This window comes from Ananas comosus, linkage group 1, assembly GCF_001540865.1.
Source record: "Ananas comosus cultivar F153 linkage group 1, ASM154086v1, whole genome shotgun sequence".
Lineage (NCBI taxonomy): Eukaryota > Viridiplantae > Streptophyta > Magnoliopsida > Poales > Bromeliaceae > Ananas > Ananas comosus.
Genome location: NC_033621.1, coordinates 46,743 through 65,113, shown reverse-complemented (window position 1 = coordinate 65,113; position 18,371 = coordinate 46,743). Strand labels below are relative to the sequence as shown.

At 39.3% G+C, this 18,371-nt stretch overlaps 3 protein-coding genes across 5 annotated transcripts; 2 read left to right on the top strand and 1 right to left on the bottom strand.

Annotated features, from left to right (window-relative positions):
• Positions 104 to 3,633, bottom strand: LOC109707634 (tetratricopeptide repeat protein 4 homolog). The gene is made up of 8 exons (XM_020229058.1): positions 3,335 to 3,633; positions 3,011 to 3,223; positions 2,559 to 2,750; positions 2,281 to 2,481; positions 2,102 to 2,182; positions 1,620 to 1,755; positions 559 to 651; positions 104 to 456 (listed from the first exon to the last, which is right to left on the bottom strand). Exons 1-8 carry the CDS (start codon positions 3,437 to 3,439, stop codon positions 386 to 388), a joined length of 1,092 nt encoding a protein of 363 aa, XP_020084647.1. The 5' UTR covers positions 3,440 to 3,633; the 3' UTR covers positions 104 to 385.
• LOC109707754 (kinesin-like protein KIN-12G) lies at positions 4,087 to 12,850 on the top strand. The gene is made up of 21 exons (XM_020229281.1): positions 4,087 to 4,652; positions 5,291 to 5,446; positions 5,537 to 5,620; positions 5,916 to 6,035; positions 6,127 to 6,240; positions 6,494 to 6,586; positions 6,846 to 6,935; positions 7,140 to 7,210; positions 7,352 to 7,426; positions 7,535 to 7,622; positions 8,125 to 8,183; positions 8,293 to 8,356; positions 8,430 to 8,495; positions 8,849 to 9,007; positions 9,083 to 9,187; positions 9,575 to 9,810; positions 10,007 to 10,076; positions 10,163 to 10,219; positions 10,464 to 10,523; positions 10,639 to 10,718; positions 10,846 to 12,850. Exons 1-21 carry the CDS (start codon positions 4,440 to 4,442, stop codon positions 12,509 to 12,511), a joined length of 3,726 nt encoding a protein of 1,241 aa, XP_020084870.1. The 5' UTR covers positions 4,087 to 4,439; the 3' UTR covers positions 12,512 to 12,850.
• On the top strand, positions 13,569 to 17,209 carry LOC109707007 (E3 ubiquitin-protein ligase SINAT2-like). 3 transcript variants are annotated; one of them, XM_020228049.1, is made up of 4 exons: positions 13,569 to 13,940; positions 14,755 to 15,261; positions 16,051 to 16,437; positions 16,638 to 17,209. In XM_020228049.1, exons 2-4 carry the CDS (start codon positions 15,085 to 15,087, stop codon positions 16,977 to 16,979), a joined length of 906 nt encoding a protein of 301 aa, XP_020083638.1. In that variant the 5' UTR covers positions 13,569 to 13,940; positions 14,755 to 15,084; the 3' UTR covers positions 16,980 to 17,209. The 3 variants fall into 3 exon arrangements, with proteins under 3 accessions (XP_020083638.1, XP_020083629.1, XP_020083647.1); XM_020228040.1 differs by lacking the exon at positions 13,569 to 13,940 and adding an exon at positions 13,969 to 14,340; XM_020228058.1 differs by lacking the exon at positions 13,569 to 13,940 and adding an exon at positions 14,356 to 14,616.

The window sequence follows — 18,371 nt, the reverse complement described above, 5'->3', positions numbered from 1 at the left end:
TTTTGATTCCAGTTAACCTGTGGCCTCATCTATATGGTAGCATGATTACAATGCTAACGATTCAGCACTCAAAAGTTCATTCATTGTAGCAAACTACAATAACTAAAATGCAATCACACTAAACATGTTCTTAATGCAATTATGCTACAAAGTATTTCTATGAAGAGCTTCTCATCCAAGGGTTATTCCGTCATAGACTCATAGTACACCTCGTCTTTAAAATGAAAAAGGCGTGATACCTCCTGTCTAACTATTTAGAGGAGCCTTCCTTCAGCGTATATCCTAACCATTGATGATAATCACAGCAAGCTTTACAGCTACAAACTTGGAGAAGTTTTTACAAGCCATATGATATTGCATCTCATGTCGGTACACAGCATAAGTATTATGGTGGAGACCACTTTCCAGCTTTGAACTCCTTGTAGAAACTAGATTTCTTTGAAACAACAAAAAACACTGCAGAAAAAAATTATTAACTAAATGTCACTAAAAAGAAACTAGGAACAATAGGTAAATTATTGCCACAAAGTACAACAACGGAAAAGAAAAGGACAACACCTGGTATTGTTGGAATGATATATTCTGTATGCTGCAAGACATCTAGGAGAGTCTTTTTCTCATCCACCTTGATCCACTTACCGTAGATGCTGCCTGTATACAATTGAAATGCCATCGAGAGTTAAAGACACCATAACTTATTTTAATGGAAAACCAAATGCCAAATTTTGATACAGTGGAAACACGTAAGAAAAGAAAGATTTAGGCAAACAGTTATACACTGGCAACTCCTATGTATGAAACTATACTTTCTGACCAGAAAATGAGCTACTTGTTTTTCTCTATCCAAAAGGGATAATGAACTTCTGAACTAAGTTGAAAAGTGTTTCTCTGGAAGACTCAGAAATCTCGAACCTTGTCCTTATTTTTTTTCATATTTTTACATCCCTAAAGTTTACTACATGCCAGAGTTTCATGAAAATTTACCAGCCTAGGAACATATTCTGCAACAATTTACAGTCAATAGAAAGCAACAACTGTCCGCAACAATAAAGCATGATATTTTAACTACATCTAGATGCAGAATACTTAAAATCTTAGACTGCATAGTCTGCATAGGCAAAAATCATTGTTATTATGAACATATTCTGCAACAATTTACAGTCAATAAAAAAGAAAAACTGTCAGCAACAACAAAGCATGGAATTTTTACTCCATGCAGATGCAGATCACTTAAAATCCAAGACTCTGCAGAGTCTGCATAGGAGAAAATCTTTGCTCTTTAGTGGTCAATACTGCAAATGCAAAACCTAGTTGAAGGAACAAACTTAATTCAAGCTCAAAACAATAGGATCTAAAGAAGGCTTTCGACTGACAATAGTTTAAAAATAACAGTTTACGACCTAGAATAAGGGAGGTTAGTAGCCGAAAAGAGAAAGACAAATCAAGAAAGATATCTGTTGCCACAGCAGCACTGAAGCTCACCGAACCAATTTGCTCATGTAAAATGCGATCTTTACCTTTGATTTTTCCTAAATTAGAATTATAACTCCACTGCTCTAATCAACCAACTTATAAGTGAAAAGATAAACTTTCAAAAGAGGATTAGTGAGACTGCATACTTGTTGAGGAAATTCCGTTGTCGACATCATTTTCTGCATCTTTCTCTTCAAAAAAGTTACCTGCAAGTGAATCCACAGTCCCCTCAAGGAGATGCTTGAGAACTTCTTTTTTGGACAAAAGAGTGCCAATACCAGCCTGCAAAGAATCACAGATTGGATTAATTATGCCACAAAATAGTTATTATTTGCATATGCAAGCAAGAAATTTTAGGTAGCTCCAGAATTTGAAAATTATCCTTAGAAAGCCGTCAAATAAATGGTTAGTTCTGCAACTTTGACGAGTGCTAAAGGATGAAGCGGATGCATTTTGCTTGTGATAACCGTAAGATGTACTAAGCAAAAGGCATGTGTAAAACTGTTTTTTGCATGTATAGAAGTTTGTAAGACAAGAAACAGACCCCCATTTATCATTGATCGATTTTACAGCAATTTTGCATATGAAACTAAAAGATGACTGGTCGACTTTAAGTTCAGTAACAAACCTGATAGTACAACTCCACAGCTTCCCTTGTGTAATTGTGGTAGCTGTCCCATGGTAATGGCAGAGAACTTGCTGAAAACATGTTTGAAAGTTACGGATAACTTTTCTAATTGTTCATCAGGCAAGTTTGTCAAAGGAATTAACGATAACTTTTCCATGTGAACTAGATTACAAGGATATCACATCAAGATGGAGTGAAAACATGTCGGTTTCGCAGAAATCCTCGATGAAATCACTTGACATGACCTCTGCATAAAGAAGCAGCACTGGCCAGTGAAGTATACCGCTTTCATCCAATATTGGTTTTCTTAACCCAGTTAATTCCTGATACATTGCCTTCCCGAGTTTCAGTCCCCTCTTTTCTACAGCAGAAGCAAGGTCCTACATACACCGATTTCATTAGGGAAATAGACATGCACACGTAGTGAAGAAATCACTGTAGCTACAAAGATGCAGACCTTAGCTGCAGCAAGCGCCTTTGAAACTTTGGCATTCCGATATTCCTGTTTTTTCTTCTGTGTATCAACTTGTGCTCGTAACTTGTTAAGCTCTTCATTAGAGGGGAACCTCTCGAGTCCCCTTTCGCAGTGTGATGCTGCTTCAACCAACAGGTTTAAGGAGAAAGCGGCTTTGGCTGCCCGATAGTATGCCTAGCTACATTTTTGACACGTTATAATCTTAAACTGAAGTAAAGTTCAGTGCAGTGCATGCCAAAGCATTTTAAATTTTTATACGAACCACAAGCAAACTGACATCGAGTTATTCATTTTATACTGAGACTTTGAGCAAAACACCATCTTCCAGCGTCATGCTTAAGATGCATTGAAGCAACGCGACTGTGCGCGCGCATATTTAGCATGCTTGCCGGCAAGGATCAGCCTGTGCGGGAAGCAGCGAGGAAAGAGCGTACCTTCAAATTAGACGGGCATAGTCTGATTGCTTCCTCGGCATCTGTAAGGGCACGCCTATAATTTCCAAGGAGCAAATTGACATGGGCACGGTTCGCAAAGAGAGTGGAGTTATCTGAGTCGCTCAAAACTTTCTGATTGATGGCCCTTGTGTAGCAGCCGACGGCATCCGCGTAGTGCTTCTTACCCATCTTGACAAACTGGTTGCCTTGCTCCTGAAACAAATGGAAGGCAAGGCAGGCGTCGGCAAATGAAGACAAAAGAAAGAGAGAGAACGAGAAAGGGATGCTGGGAAGGGAAGGGTTTATTTAGGGTTTAGGTTTTGCCTTGAGCTCGATGGCAGCGGCCTCTTTGAGGGCAGCGATGGCTTCTAAGTCGGCCTTCTCGCTCTCGGTAGTGGGTTCGGAGTCTTTCTCCATCCACAGCGCCATCCCTCCCTCCCTCTCCCTCTCCCTTTTTCTTCTTCTTCTTCTTCTTCTTCTTCTTCGAGTTGTTGCTGCGGAGGCAATTTCAGCAGGGCGGCGCGACAGGACGGACACTTCGCGACCACCGAAAGAGGAGGGAGGGAAGGAGAGGGGCAGGACCCAGACAACAAACGAAGGAGAGACGGGCCTGCCCCTGCTCGGGTTCGCAAGCCAGAACTGTATCTACTTCACTCTATTTTGCTAGGACTAGGAAGGAGTAAAGCTACGTACTGGGCCGAGTCAGGCCATTTGTATTGGGCGTTTGTCTGCACATGAGGATTGGGTTGGGTTGCATCGTGAATCCTGAGCCCGACCAGAACCCAAACCTTTTGTTTCAGCCTGGCTGGCCTGGCGGGTGGTCCCTGTTTACTAGCACATTAAAATCCAGTATGATGTGAGAAGACATCTAATTAAATCCGGGCCAGGCCGGGCCTGCCCCTAGCCCGTTTCGGCCGGGAAAATGTGGGCCCACATTACACCCCTACCTGGATCCAAACGGTCACGAAATTTGAAAATTTTCCATCTCCGCCGTCCGCGTAACATTTTTCCATCGTCCGATACAGTATCACTATACAGAGAACCAAATATTTCAAACGGAGACCTCCCTCGTCCGCTCTCGCTCGCTCGCTCGCTCGATCGCTCACTGCCATTTTCCTGACTTGCGCAGAGATCCGCTCCCTCTCCTCCACACTTGTACGGTTGTACCCTACAAAGCCCTCCGGGGCCTCCAAACTTTCCAGCCACAGCGATATCCCCCGCCCTCGGATCGTTCCTGAAATTTCAAAACCCTAACTTCTCACTGCAGTAGCCCTTTTACTCCGCCTCTGATTTCTCTGTCCTCCTCCACTCGTCCGTCCCCTCTAGAGTCTAGATCGCGTCGCGTCGCTTATTCAAGCCTTAGGGTTTTATCGGCTGCTTCCTTACTGATAAATCAGTCTGTTTCTGCGACGGGCGGTCTCATTCATTCATGGAGCCAGTGAGAAGCCGGGTTAGGTTCCAAGAGGCCGCGGAGGAGTCGGAGCCGGAGAACTTCGCCAGCGAAAAAGAGGCAGGTGCTGCTACTAGTTCCGCTCCTGCTGCAGCTGCTTCTGCTTCTGCTTCTGCTGCTGCTGCCGGGATCGTCCCCCTGAGGTTCGAGCTGCAGGAAGATCCTTCCTTCTGGAAGGATAACAATATCCAGGTACTCTTTTTAGCCTTAGCACTGGTGGCTCTTTTTTGGCACCTTTCTCTCTCTCCCCAACACCACACACTGCACCACACCAACACCCCCCTCACCCCACCCCTCTCGTCTTTCTGATTTACTTGTTGCTTGGTTTGAATAGTTGTCTTCTGCTAACATGAGCACGCATTTGGCTGTGAAACGCCGTCCTTAAATTTTGTGGAGATTCCATGATTACGTAGATTTTGCCAATGGTTAGCGCAAGAGTAACAGGAACGAAGTGAAGCAACTCAGTTGGTCAGGATCCTTTCTTTGGGGGTTTAGAAAACTAATACCTCATGGAGTTTTCGGACTTCGGTTATCATTAGCCTCTGTTTAGACCTTAAAACTAGCCACTCGTTAAAGAAGTAATATCGGAATAGAAATGCAAGCTGAAAGATAGGGTTAGTCATGCATCCAACTTTTACTGACGGTGACAGATGCCTTCGTCTAAAAGCTACGGTTGGCAGCTGAGTGACAAAAGTCAGTTTATTTATGTTCAAATTGCAATTTCTTCTAGTTTATGTCTGCTAGTGCTGACTATACGGGCGCCTTTTTTTCTTCTGCAATGGCTCTGTCTCTGCTTGCGATAATTGTGATCATACTTTCTTGCCGAGAAGGTTGTCATTCGGATACGACCTCTCAGCAGTTCTGAGGTAACACTCCAGGGACACAACCGATGTGTCAGACAGGAGAACTGTCAAACTCTTACTTGGATTGGACATCCAGAGTCACGATTTACCTTTGATCTTGTTGCTGATGAGCATGTCAGCCAGGTACTATTTTCCTTTCTTAAATTTGAGCAGAATTAGATCCTTTTATGGCATTATTTTGACCACAGAATAATGCTCCCGGTTCCTCATCAGGAAAAGCTGTTCAAAGTGGCTGGTGTGCCAATGGTAGAAAACTGTGTGGCAGGTTACAATAGCTGTATGTTTGCATATGGTCAGGTGAGCTCCAGCTGATTCCTGCTTCTGCTTAACTCTATACGGAAGTTCAGTGCCCATATGCTGTGAATTTTTTCACCTTGAAACTATGCATGCGGAACAATTAATGCCTTTTCTTTTTCAGTTATGTTATTATTATTATTATTATTATTATTATTATTATTACTATTTTTGATCTTTTCCCAGTATTGTCGCAGCTAGGCTGTTGCTGATGTAAGAGAATGTGTTAGTTCCAAACTACCAGAGTGCCAAGACAATTGATGTCTTACTTTTCTTTTTGTTCATTTTTCTCTTTCAGACTGGTAGTGGAAAGACACATACAATGTTAGGTGATATTGAAGGTGGAACGCGTAGGCATAGTGTTAACTGTGGGATGACACCTCGAGTATTTGAATACCTTTTCTCAAGAATTCAGAGGGTAATTTAACTTGTACCTTCTGCTTAATTTCACATATCATATGCACAGAATATTCATGTTAAACATTGACTCTTTGCTTATTGATTAGCAGGAAAGAGAGGCTCGAAGAGATGAAAAGTTGCGATTTACTTGTAAATGTTCATTTCTAGAAATATACAATGAGCAAATTTTAGATCTACTGGATCCAACTTCTGTTAATTTGCAGGTAAATTATCAGAATTCTACAGATTCTTTATTTCTTATGACATGGAAATCTGCAAATAACCAAAATGTGATCTTTGTTCATGATATTCAATGAAATTTTAAGCATTTTTATCATTGTTCATTAGCTTGTTGTTCATGTCTGCATCTAAAATTGGTTTACTAGCTTAAGATGTGCATTAGTATTGATGATTGCATTTTAACATTTCTTTTACTTTGAAGCATGCAATGTTGAAAAGAATATTAATTTCTTGCAGATAAGAGAAGATGCAAGGAAAGGTGTGTATGTGGAGAATCTCACAGAATATGAGGTTTCAAGTGCTCGAGATGTTATGCAACAACTGATCCAGGTATGATTGCAAAGCATTATTTGACTCAATGAAGAAGCCAATAGTTAGCTGAGCAATTTTTATAATCAATGAATGTGAGATCATGAAACTGCTGCTTCTTTGATTAGAATCTATAGTTATGGCTAAGTGTTACTTAAAAGAATTGTGTGTTTGTGTTGTATCATGCATTACGAACTACATGTGATATCTAGTAGAGTTGATTTTCGCCATTTTCGCCATTGAGATAATTTGATGTACATACCAAGTATCTTTTTTTCAGGGAGCAGCAAATAGAAAGGTGGCCGCAACAAATATGAATAGAGCAAGTAGCCGTTCTCATAGTGTCTTTACTTGCGTCATTGAGAGTAAGGTATGTCTTTTTGTTGTTTTTTTGTGTGCCGTTGCTGAAATGAACCACCAATTATGCTTCTTTTTTTTTTCTCCGTTCGAGAAGTATCGTGATAGATAAATAAAATTATCTATATGCTAAGATGAAATATCTCTAGTCATCTATATTTATGAGATATCTTTAAGTTACTTTAACTATGAATACTGGGTGTTTGTGCTTTTACAGTGGGAATTACAAGGAATTTCCCATCATAGGTTTGCGCGGATTAATCTCGTAGACCTTGCAGGTTCAGAGAGGTAAACTTTACGAACCTTTTCGTGTTGCTCATCACAAATATGTCGATATGACTTTGTGATTCATTCCATATGACTTTTGATGTGACATTTGCATCTCTATTTGTTAGCAATTATATTGTTTGACAATCTATTCATTATCAGGCAGAAGAGCTCAGGTGCTGAAGGGGAACGCCTTAAGGAAGCAACCAACATCAACAAGTCACTTTCAACATTAGGGTTTGTTCCTTTTCTTTTCCATGTCTCCTAGATCATAAATTTCCTTTACACATTTTCATATTTGCTTCAACAATATCAATTCTCACCTTTCTCCTTTGAATTTTACAGACTTGTGATCATGAATCTTGTCGGTGTTTCCAATAAGAAGTCATTCCATGTACCTTATCGAGATTCAAAACTGACCTTTCTTCTTCAGGTACTATAGACAGGGAAAAGAACCTTTATCCCATTTGCAGCTAGACATTCAGAGAATATTCAGAATGTCTGTGGTCCATCACATGTAGACTTAATTACTTATTGGTCTGACTTACCAACTAAGTTAAGAAGAGTAAATCACAAATGCAATTGACTAATTTCTGAGCATGTAGTCAGATCTATATTCTAGATTTTATACCCTTATAAAATAGACGCATTTACTTTCTTCTTGTTTGTCAAGGGCATGTTTGGTTTGAGGTCAAATTCTAAGGTCCCATCGAGGTATAAGTAGGAAGAACGTTAATTTTGTGTTTGGTACAGAGTATAAGATTAACTATAATTAGGAACAACTGAACAAGGTTAATATTCTCCAACCAAATAGTACTAATCGAATTTATACATTTTGTTCTCAAATTCTTTCCTATCTGGATGTTTTACTGTTGATTTTGATGCGCCTGTTGTGTTGTTGTCTCTTAGTGTTCTTTATCTTCTTTTTCTTTCAGGACTCACTAGGAGGGAACTCAAAAACTATTATCATTGCAAATATTAGCCCATCTAATTGGTAAATGTCATAATTTACTGCTGCTTGTTTATCACTTGCAGTTCTTAGCATGCCTATTTTCTGGCCCTTTCCATGTTATGTGTTAATTGATTATCATGGTTGCTTCTAGTTGTGCATTGGAGACACTAAGCACATTGAAATTTGCGCAACGTGCTAAGTTCATTAGGAACAATGTGAGTAACAAGCATTATTTTGATCTGCTCGCTGTTCCCACAAACATATGCTGACTGTTGTTTTTCTCATTAGGCCATAGTAAATGAGGATGCTTCTGGTGATATTCTTAGCATGCGTCTACAGATTCAGCAGTTAAAGGTACTCCATATCTTTCTAGGTAGCTGATAAATGCTTCATATCTCCTTTTATTTGGCGTGAATAATGTAGCATGATATATTGATCACTATTGGTGCAATACTATAAATAACCTTGCAATTTCTCTGAGGCTATCTGTAGGATTTTATAACAGAAATAATGAAAAATATCAATTGATCTATCCTCTTGGATTAGGTACATTATTTCTCTTTGTCACTAGGCTGTATTTAAGGCAACTTGTTTATTGATGTGTGTCCATCAAGTTTGCGAACTCTGTCTATGTCAATCCTGCGTTTTGTGATTCTTGCATTCCATTCTTTTAGTTCTCACAAGTCACAGCCCTGGAATTCATGCAGAAAGAGGTGAATCGCTTACAAGGATTAGTCAATGGCAGCTCTGAGAAATTGGAAAATGATAGCTTTAGTGGAGCTCCTTCTGAATCACCTGCATCTTTCAAATGTGATGGGAGTCGGGGATCATTTAGTCCACTAACATTTGATAAAAGGTTATCACAGGTATGAATTTCTTTCTCTTGCTTGCTTTGCACTTCCGTGTTGAGCTATCTAATTCTTTTCTATGGTTTTATCTAGAGGAAAGAGTATGAAGCTGCACTGGTTGCATCTTTTAAAAGGGAGCAAGATAAAGAAGCCACATTGAAGGCAATGGCTGCTGGGAAGCAGGCCGCAGAGCAGCTGGTTAGCAGATATCTCATTCATTTTATGGATTTTAGTAGTGTTACTGAAATACTCAATACCATGCTTATCTATGCTGCTAGGCAATGGGATGTGGTAACTTCATAATTAATTATATTTTATAGCTGATCCTGAGATTTATAAACGGTACCAATCTGTTTACAATGACAATCACCAAGTAGTAATCTAAATAGCGTTTAATACGTTTGTTCTCATGGCATGTCTAGAGCACATTGCAGATGGTATTTTTTCTGTTTTTCTACTAGCAGAAGAGTGCAAAATATCATAGGGACTTATTAGATTTTAATTGCTTTCTAGGCTAAAGCAAATGTTTCTCATGGTTTGTCAGTTTTGCACATCAATGTCATATGATGCTCTGTTGTTCTCTAGGCTGCTCAAAGAACAGAAGAGATAAAAAGTTTAAAAATGAGACTCCGGTTCCGTGAAGAAGGAATTAGAAGGTTGCAGTCAGTTGCTTCAGGGAAATTATCAGCTGAAGCACACCTTTTGCAAGAGAAGGAGGAGCTTCTGAAGGAAATAGAACTTCTCCGTAACCAGGTTGATCGTAATCCAGAAGTTACTAGATTTGCTCTGGAAAATTTGCAGTTAAAAGAAGAGCTTAGAAGGTTCGTATAATTGATTTATTATGCATTATTGCCACTCTTTTAGTTACTCAATGTCCTTGTGACTTGTTTCTACTTTCTCAATAGTTCACTTTATAAACTCTTTCGTAAAATTGAACTTTGTCATTGGCAAGGTAAAAAGATGAGAAAATATGCCATTTTCTGTACCATTGTCAATAATGTACGTTTGAACTTTCAGATTGCAGGGATTTGTTGAGGAAGGTGAGAGAGAAAGGATGAACGAACAGATAACTGTTTTGCAAGACAAGGTGCAAAACGATGCGCATTACTTTCTTTATTTCATTGCTTTTTACAACTTTCTACCTTCTTCTTATCAAGCATGTGTTATTTGCAGTTATTAGAAGCATTGGACTGGAAACTTATGCATGAGAAGGATCAAGATGTCGTTCAGGTTTGCATATCATCTGCAAACAAAATCATCATTTAATAGTTATATTACTCTTTCTATTACTGCAGTGTGACTTTGTGTGCCTTCAAAAGAAGGTTAAACTTCTAGGCCTCTTAACCTGTTAAGCTCGTCTGCCTCTCTTACATGTCTTTTCAGGCCTTTTCCTGGTGGACACAAATAATTTACTATTTATGAGTAATCTATTGTCCTATTCATTGTTCTGTAAATAAATTCCATAATCATGCAGGATCTCTCCTTATCTTGGGAATCTTCTGGAAATGAAGAAAATGAGTTTCTTCATTTGCAGGTTCTTACCGCAACATCATTGCGTCAATTTATGTCTTCTGAAGTGTGTCCCTATTGATGCTTTTCTAACTAGCTTATCCTATCATTTTCATTTTATATATGACCATCTTATGTAGGCGATTCAAAACCAAAGGGAAATTGAAGCACTTCGGAAGAATTTAAATTTCTGCCTCGAAGCGAAAGAAAAGCTGGAAAGGTACAAATTGGTTATCCTATTTTCAGATTTAGAGATTTGAACAAATTGATAATTCTGTTTGTTGTATTTGACCTTTTATTTAAACCCTGATATCTACGTTTTTGTTGCTGAAATGGCGAAATTGAAGGCGGGTGGATGAGCTAGTAGAGCAGTTGGAAGTGAATATAAACTCTCATCCTATGAATGAAGATACACAGGTGATGCAACTACCTGCCCCAAAAGATTCAGATATACATGATTTACCAGATGCTCAGATGGAACTTAAGACAATGGTTGATGCAATTGCCTCTGCGAGTCAAAGAGAAGCAGAAGCTCATGAAACTGCCATCTCCTTGGCCAAGGAGAATGAGGATTTGCGATCGCAGCTTAAGGTTCTTATTGAGGATAACAAGAGATTGGTTGATCTCTACGAGAATGCCGTTGCAGGTGGTGCCACCATTCATCCTGGAAATCTTTGTCAATCTGAGATTGGTGAAGAACAAGATAACAGCCTGTCCTGTTATACCGAACATAAAAATTCCAGCCATGACAACTTTTCATGTACTAAAGATGCCGAGAACCTGGAGCTCCAACTCCAAGAGATGCATGAAGAGAATGAGAAACTAATGGGTTTGTATGAGAAAGCCATGCAGGAAAGGGATGAGTTCAAAAGAATGGTTCATGAACTTAACACATGCCACAATAAAGAAGAAATGCTGTTTCCCGAGAAGCAAATGGAACTGGATGAAAAAGGATGTTCCGTGAAGAAAAGCGAGAAGAACATTGAGGTACATGCTGCATACACAGAATTGTCGAGAGAAGTGTTGCATCTGGTCAGAACAAAATTGAAGCAGGTGCAGCATAAGGTTGTTGCTACAGAAGAGGCTGTCCAATATTTTGAATTGCTTGAGAGTGCAACCAAAGTGATAGATGGGCTTTCAGCTGATGTTCATGTCATGCAGCAAGATGTTCAACTAAAACAACAATTTGTCATGGATCTGAAGCTTGTTTTGTTGCAGATGCAAGAAAGGAAAACTATTGCTGATAATAAGTATTTGGCTCTAAAATCTGCACTCAATAGTTTCTCTTTGAAAGCTCATCAATGGGAAGAAAGAGAAGCCCAAGCTAGGGCAGGGGTTGATTCATACATTCGATCTCTGGAGCAAAAGAAAGAAGAACTAAGATATCTTCAAGCGTGCAAGAATGAACTCTTTACTGCTTGCGCAGCGGCCCTGCAATCTGAATCTGATCTGAGAAATAAAGTTGATGGATTGAAGCAGAAACTGCGTGATGCAGAAGCTCGAAAGAAGGAGAATGAAAGGGTTCTATTTGCAATCGATAATGTTGCAGCACCCAAATCATCCTCCCTGAACTTTGTGAAAGCTTCTGAGCTTCTCAAGTCCGAGGAAGAGCGCACAAAACTATTAACTGAGATGAAGCAGTCACGTGAACAGCTTGTTACGGTACGGAAGGAGACTGCAGGTTTAATGTCAAAATCGGAAGCACTGGATGCCCAGATTGGAAGCCTTGAAGCAGGAATAAAGTCCTCTTCCATATCACTGCAGGAGGCTGAGCTGGAGTACCAGCAGGTTGTCCGGGAGATGAAGATGTTCTCAGAGATGGTCGAGGATGGTAGGGCTGAATTTGGAAGCTTGTTTATCGACTTTCAAGACTGCATATTCCAAGTGGACTTGAAAGAGGAAGAGATCAGAATGTGCGAGGAGTATGTGCAGCAGGGGATGAGAAGCTTGGACGAGCTACATGCCAAACTAAATTTGGCAATGCAAAGGTTGAATCAGCTTTGTTTTGCATGAGGAGATGAAATCTAGCGTACATTTTGTCTAACTATATGTTCTTGATTTGTGGTCTGTACATAATCTGTGAATCGAGCAGATTTGATTTCATCACAGTTGGCGGTAGATGGATGGCAAAATCCCCTTTAGTTGGGAGCTTGCTGAAGCAAAATCCGCGTAATTTCTTGTTGGTAAATTGAACGCCATTCTTCTCAAGAATGATATCCTTTCATCAATTCCATGAGCATTTATAATCCGCGGCGGTCATGTCACTATGTCTGATCTCATGCACTTGGTCTCTTTAACAAGTGATATGAACACTGTATATTGTATTACTACAATTTAAATCATAGAGGGAAGGCTCCACTCTTTTTTTCCTTTTTTTTTTATATAAAAGAATGGTATGCCTGGAGGCGGATTTTCATTGATTTTCATTGAATTCAAAGATTCATTACAGGAACAGAATTAGGAGGAAGCAGGGAATTTAGCCTATTAAGACCTCTTCTCCCGGATATCAAAATTCTGCCTTGATAGCCATGATTGGGTGCCAAGGGATTACAGTGGTGCATTGAATCATCTCGAAGCTCCTCCACCGACAAAAACCCTGACTATTGGTCTCATATAGTCCAAAATCGAGATTCTTGGGGAAAGAAGGCTTGCTGTTCCGTGATTGCTTCAGTACTCTGCTTCTAAACAACTGAATTGCTTTCTAATAACTAATCTTAGGGAAAGCTTCGTAGCCTACTTTGGATCCTCCTACAGATCTCTTTCTGGATCTCTTTTTATTTTGTCTTTGAAAGAGTGAATACAAATATTTTTAATATTTCATTACTTAAGAAAGAATATGCTGTTGTTTCTTAAAAGTAATCTATCTCCCACGTACGTGTCACGTTTGCGGGATTAGTTAGTTAGTTAGTTTATAATAACAATTATTATTAACTTCCTAAATCTTCTCTGGAGTCTGGAGCGCAATCACCACCGGACAGCAAATTGGCTGGCTATCAAGTCCGTCCATCATCTCTTCTCAAGTGTTGGAAACCGTCGCGACGCATTTCTGGTACTGCGCAGAAAAATCTCTAGCCGTTTAAAGGCTCGTACGGTCGGAAATCGTACATGCGGCGAGGTTGAGATTTGGGATTGTTGTTATAGGCGGGTTTAAAAAATAAAATAAAAAACCATTTTGGGGTTGTTCCCCTCCCTTCCCCCTCCGTTCGAGTCCGTGCCGTTCTCCGTACCTCTCATTTCTTATTTTCTCCCCTTTCGTACCAACATACACCACCATCTTCGAGTCTCTCTCTCTCTCTCTCTCTCTCCTCTCTCTCTCTCTCTCTCTCATCTCCTCTCTTGCCAAATCTGTCTAGATTGGAATAAGAGGGAAATCAATCAATTAAGCGGAGCATGCATGTTTGAGGGCTCATTTCTCTACATTATTATTCTTCCACCACCTCTCGTGAGTTTGTCGCCATGTTTGTGATTTCCTTTTTTCGTTTTTGTGTGCGCGTACGTATGCATATCTATTTGGCTGCAGCCGATGGGATCTCATCCGCCCAGTCGATTCCCTTTGCTTGAATAAATGAATGGACCTCGATTGATTATTGTAGTTTGAAATTGGGGATGGATATTCGGTTTTAATATCATATCTATGCTTCGGCTACCAACCAGCCAACCAACCTCTCCTCTGATTGCATTGCGAATCCTTATCGTCCTAAATTTATTCCCCGGTGAATCCCCTCCGATTCCGATTCCCTCAAGCGGAGTGGTGGGTGGGGGAGGGGAGAATATTGCAGTCCAGATTCATTTTTGTGGAGGAGGAATAAGATGCATGAATTCGATAACTGCTTCTCTTTAGCGTAATTCTACTTTTAACTTACTTTGAAATGATTATCCTTTTGCTGCTGGCAATTTCAGCATGTATTGAGAATCTTGAAGGATCAGCCTAATGTTGCAGACATACATTTTTCTCACTCCACATCTTTTGCCTTATCTTGTTGGCTGTTGATGTATTGCTTGCATTGCACTGTTTACTCGGTGCTGTAGCGCTTGGGCTGACGAGCTAGTCTGCGATTATTTGTCAAGTGCATGCCCTTCTGTTGTTCTTATCCTTTCATTATTCGTAGCTAACAAAGGTAAATCTGGCTGAGCATTGTTTCCCGTGTTTGATGTTGTATACATGATAGTGATAAAGCCGTAGTCTACTTTGTTCTTTATTTTATTTGCTGCATTCTTCATCTAGAATGGCACTAATTACTCTCTATCTGTGGCAGACTTTGTTCTTAAGATGCATCTGAAGTTGGAGAGCCAAGTGATTTAGCATGGTACACACGAGTATATTTGTACGGCATGGAAAAGTAAATCAGTTATAGATGCTGGCATATTGTGTGATAAAGATTTTGTTCAACTTGACATGACACTGATGTGCATCAAATTCCAGACGTCAAGATAATAGGGTTTACTATTTGATCTGCTCCACTTGTATACATGAAGTAAAATGAGTAGGACGACTTTGTATGGATGCATATTGCAACATGACTTATCTTAAGCTAGGAAAAAAACACTAGTATACAGGATAGTCTTCAGCTGCTCAGTCTAGAAGTATGGAAGAATTACCTTCGGTATCTGAGGATTCTAACTGCAAACCTACCAGTTCAAATGAACAGCCCGGCTCCCAATCTAAAATTGGCAAAAAGCCTATTGTGCTTAAAAGCGGTGACATCGATGGACTACTGGAGTGTCTGGTGTGCAGTAACTCTATGTTTCCACCTATACAGCAGGTCTGTCTGTATGCCATTATGCTGAAATGACTCAAGTTCTCCTCTAATGATGAGTTTTATTTGTGTCAATGTTGTGCCAATAATGAACATAAAAAATGAAATACATAACCTTGATAGCTGGTTTACCTTGCATGTGCGCATTTATAAGTTTGTCCTGACTTGAATTTTCCAAAGTGGCTTAAAATTGCCCATAACAAGTCAAGTTTTCAGCTTCAATCTTGAAACTGGTAAAAAGAGTTTGCTAATAAGCACATCCAACCTTCCAGTTGGACTCGATGGGTTGTTTGAATAACCATAAGAAACAACCAAAATCTATCAAAGTGTTAGCCACAGTTACGATGTTAAATTTCTATGCAGTGGTTTCCTCACATCTTCAAACGTTCTCATACTCTGACTTTGAGTAGAACCTGCACACAAACTTCTTAATCTTATCGACTTCTGTTCATTGGAAGCATGCATGTTGTTGCACATGCACAGTGCTGTCTTCCTTGTTCAGAGTTGTTTCTCTAAAGGTTAATTTATTTAGATTTAATCGTTAAGAATGCTTTACACATGCGTTGCTCCTATAGCAAGGTCACAGTGAGCAAAAGAATGCATTTGCTGATATGTCATTCCCTTCGTTTCAGCTAGCTGCTTGCATGACTAAATCAGCTTCACATTTTATCAACCATCAGTTATATCCATTCATATGTACTTTAAACAGGAAGTTATTCTGTGGCAATCCAGTGTCATGGTAGGTGCTTTTATATTGAGAAGGTCTAAAACTCTTTTGTTTCTTTTCTTGTGCAGTGTCCGAGTGGGCATACTCTCTGTAATTCCTGCAGAAACAAAGTTAACAATAAATGCCCAATATGCAGAAAGGAAATAGGCAACATAAGATGCTTGGCACTGGAGAAGTTTGCCGTTGTTCTTCATTTGCCCTGTACTTACCATCATTATGGCTGCAGTGAAATGTTCCCTTACTACAACAAGCTGCAGCATGAAGCACAGTGCATCTTCAAGCCATATTTATGTCCACATCCAGGATCAAACTGTCCCTTCAGTGGGGACATCCCTGCTCTTCTCTCTCATCTTCAGGAGACCCACAAGGTTGACCTTCAGGCAGGATGTACCTTCAACCATCGTTATGTTAAACAGGACCCTTGTTCAGTTGATAACCTGGCATGGACTTTAACTGTAAGCTCTGATTTCTATACTTGTGCCTATTTTCGAAATCTGATCTCTGCATTTATAATCGCCATAAATGTTAGAGGGTGGAAGTTTTAGCTTTGAAAGAATCAAGGGCTAGTTCTTCGTTAGTTTTCTTATATTAGTTTCTTGGACCTTCTCTCAGTAGTCTAACAAGCTGTTTATGTGGTTCGCTGGTGGCTTCGTAGCTATTTAACTGCTTTGGCTATTACTTCTGTCTACATTTCGAGGCATTCCTGCTTGGGCGTGAACCAATGTATATGGCTTTTGTTCGCTTTATTGGTGAGGAATCAGAAGCGAGGAAGTTCAGTTATTGCTTAGAGGTTGGTGGGAACGGGAGGAAGCTAACATGGCAGGGTGTTCCCCGCAGCATCCGTACCCACCACAGAGCAGTTCGGGATAGCCACGATGGGCTTGTACTGCAGAGGAGCCTGGCCCTCTACTTTTCCGGTGGTGACAGAAAGGAGCTGAAGCTCAGGGTCTCAGGCAGAATCTGGAGAGAGATCGGAGCGATAAAAAGAATCAATTAGTAGCGTTTTGTTTCATTAGGTGCTTGTATTCTGTTTCTCCATTTCTTTCAGACTGACTATTTGACCTCTGTGGCAGTCAGTTGCTGCGTCAGATAGATAGGGCCATGTATAAATTTGCTTTATTTTACTGCCAAATAGGGCACGATGGAATGCAAAATAGCATTTTAAGGAATTGTTTTGTGAAACACTGAAAGTGCGAGCTTTGGCTTACCTGCTTCATTTGATCTCAAGTCCATTGCTTCCAATGATCTTTCTATCCGTTGCTTTCCATAGTTGATCCTCTCAGTTAACTTGAGAATAGAAGGCTCCATCTTGTTTTGTTGGGAACCTTTGTGGAGGAGGAAACCATCAAGCTCTTTCAAGTTCTAACAAGAACGCAATGATGATATTAATCTAATCTGATAGACATCTGCTTGTTTCAGTTGATCTTATATATATCTGCTTGTTTCAGAGTCTGATTCAAATGGATATTACACATGCCGTCAGGGTGGCGATGATACTAATCTAACCTGATAGATTTTTGCTTTTGTCGAAGTCAGATTCAAATGGATGCAACAAACACCGTCAGGGCTTCCGTCCCTTTTTATGGTAATATAAGATGTGGACAATGCCAGAAGAATATGTAACTGGCTAAAATGTTGAAGCATTGATGACCAAATGTTGAAGCATTTCTTTCCTCAGTTGAACCTCAGCGTACTAGTTCGTGCCAATGATTGCAAACTGATTTCATTAATTTGGATGTTCTTAGAATATTCCTTTTGCTCTGAAATAAACAAATTTCAGGCGGTGACCAGCATCAAGAAGTTTCTTAAAAAAAAAAAAAAAAAACGAAGTTATGGTTGCTTGTGATAATACCTTTTTTGAAAAAAATGTAGCAAGCTATTCGCTTCATTCATTAAGTAGGAAAAATATATTGTGAGAGGAATGGTTGCTTGTGATAACAAAAGTAGCTTGTGATAATATCACTAAGAAAAATATATTGTGAGAGGAATGTTTCAATACACCATAAATATTAAAATATAATTCTTAATTAGGAAAAGATATAGTTGAGATTTATAGGTTATCGATTTGGATTAGTTAACATGACAATATTGATAAAGAATTAGTAGTATATACCAAATTTGTTAGTGTCCTATGAATTTGTTAGTATTTCTTATTTAGTTTTGTTACTTACTAAATTATATCATATCCAATTTGTTAAGTATCCAACTCAAAAAAATATTAAATTTAAATTTAATTTTTGAATTTGGTATTGAAATGTAAAATTTAATTTTGAAATCTAAATTAAACTTTTAAAATTTTAATCTAAATTGTACTTTTAATCTTAAAGCCAAATTTTAATTTCTGATTTAGTTTGAAATTTGGAATTTGAATTGAAAGCTTTATTTTAAA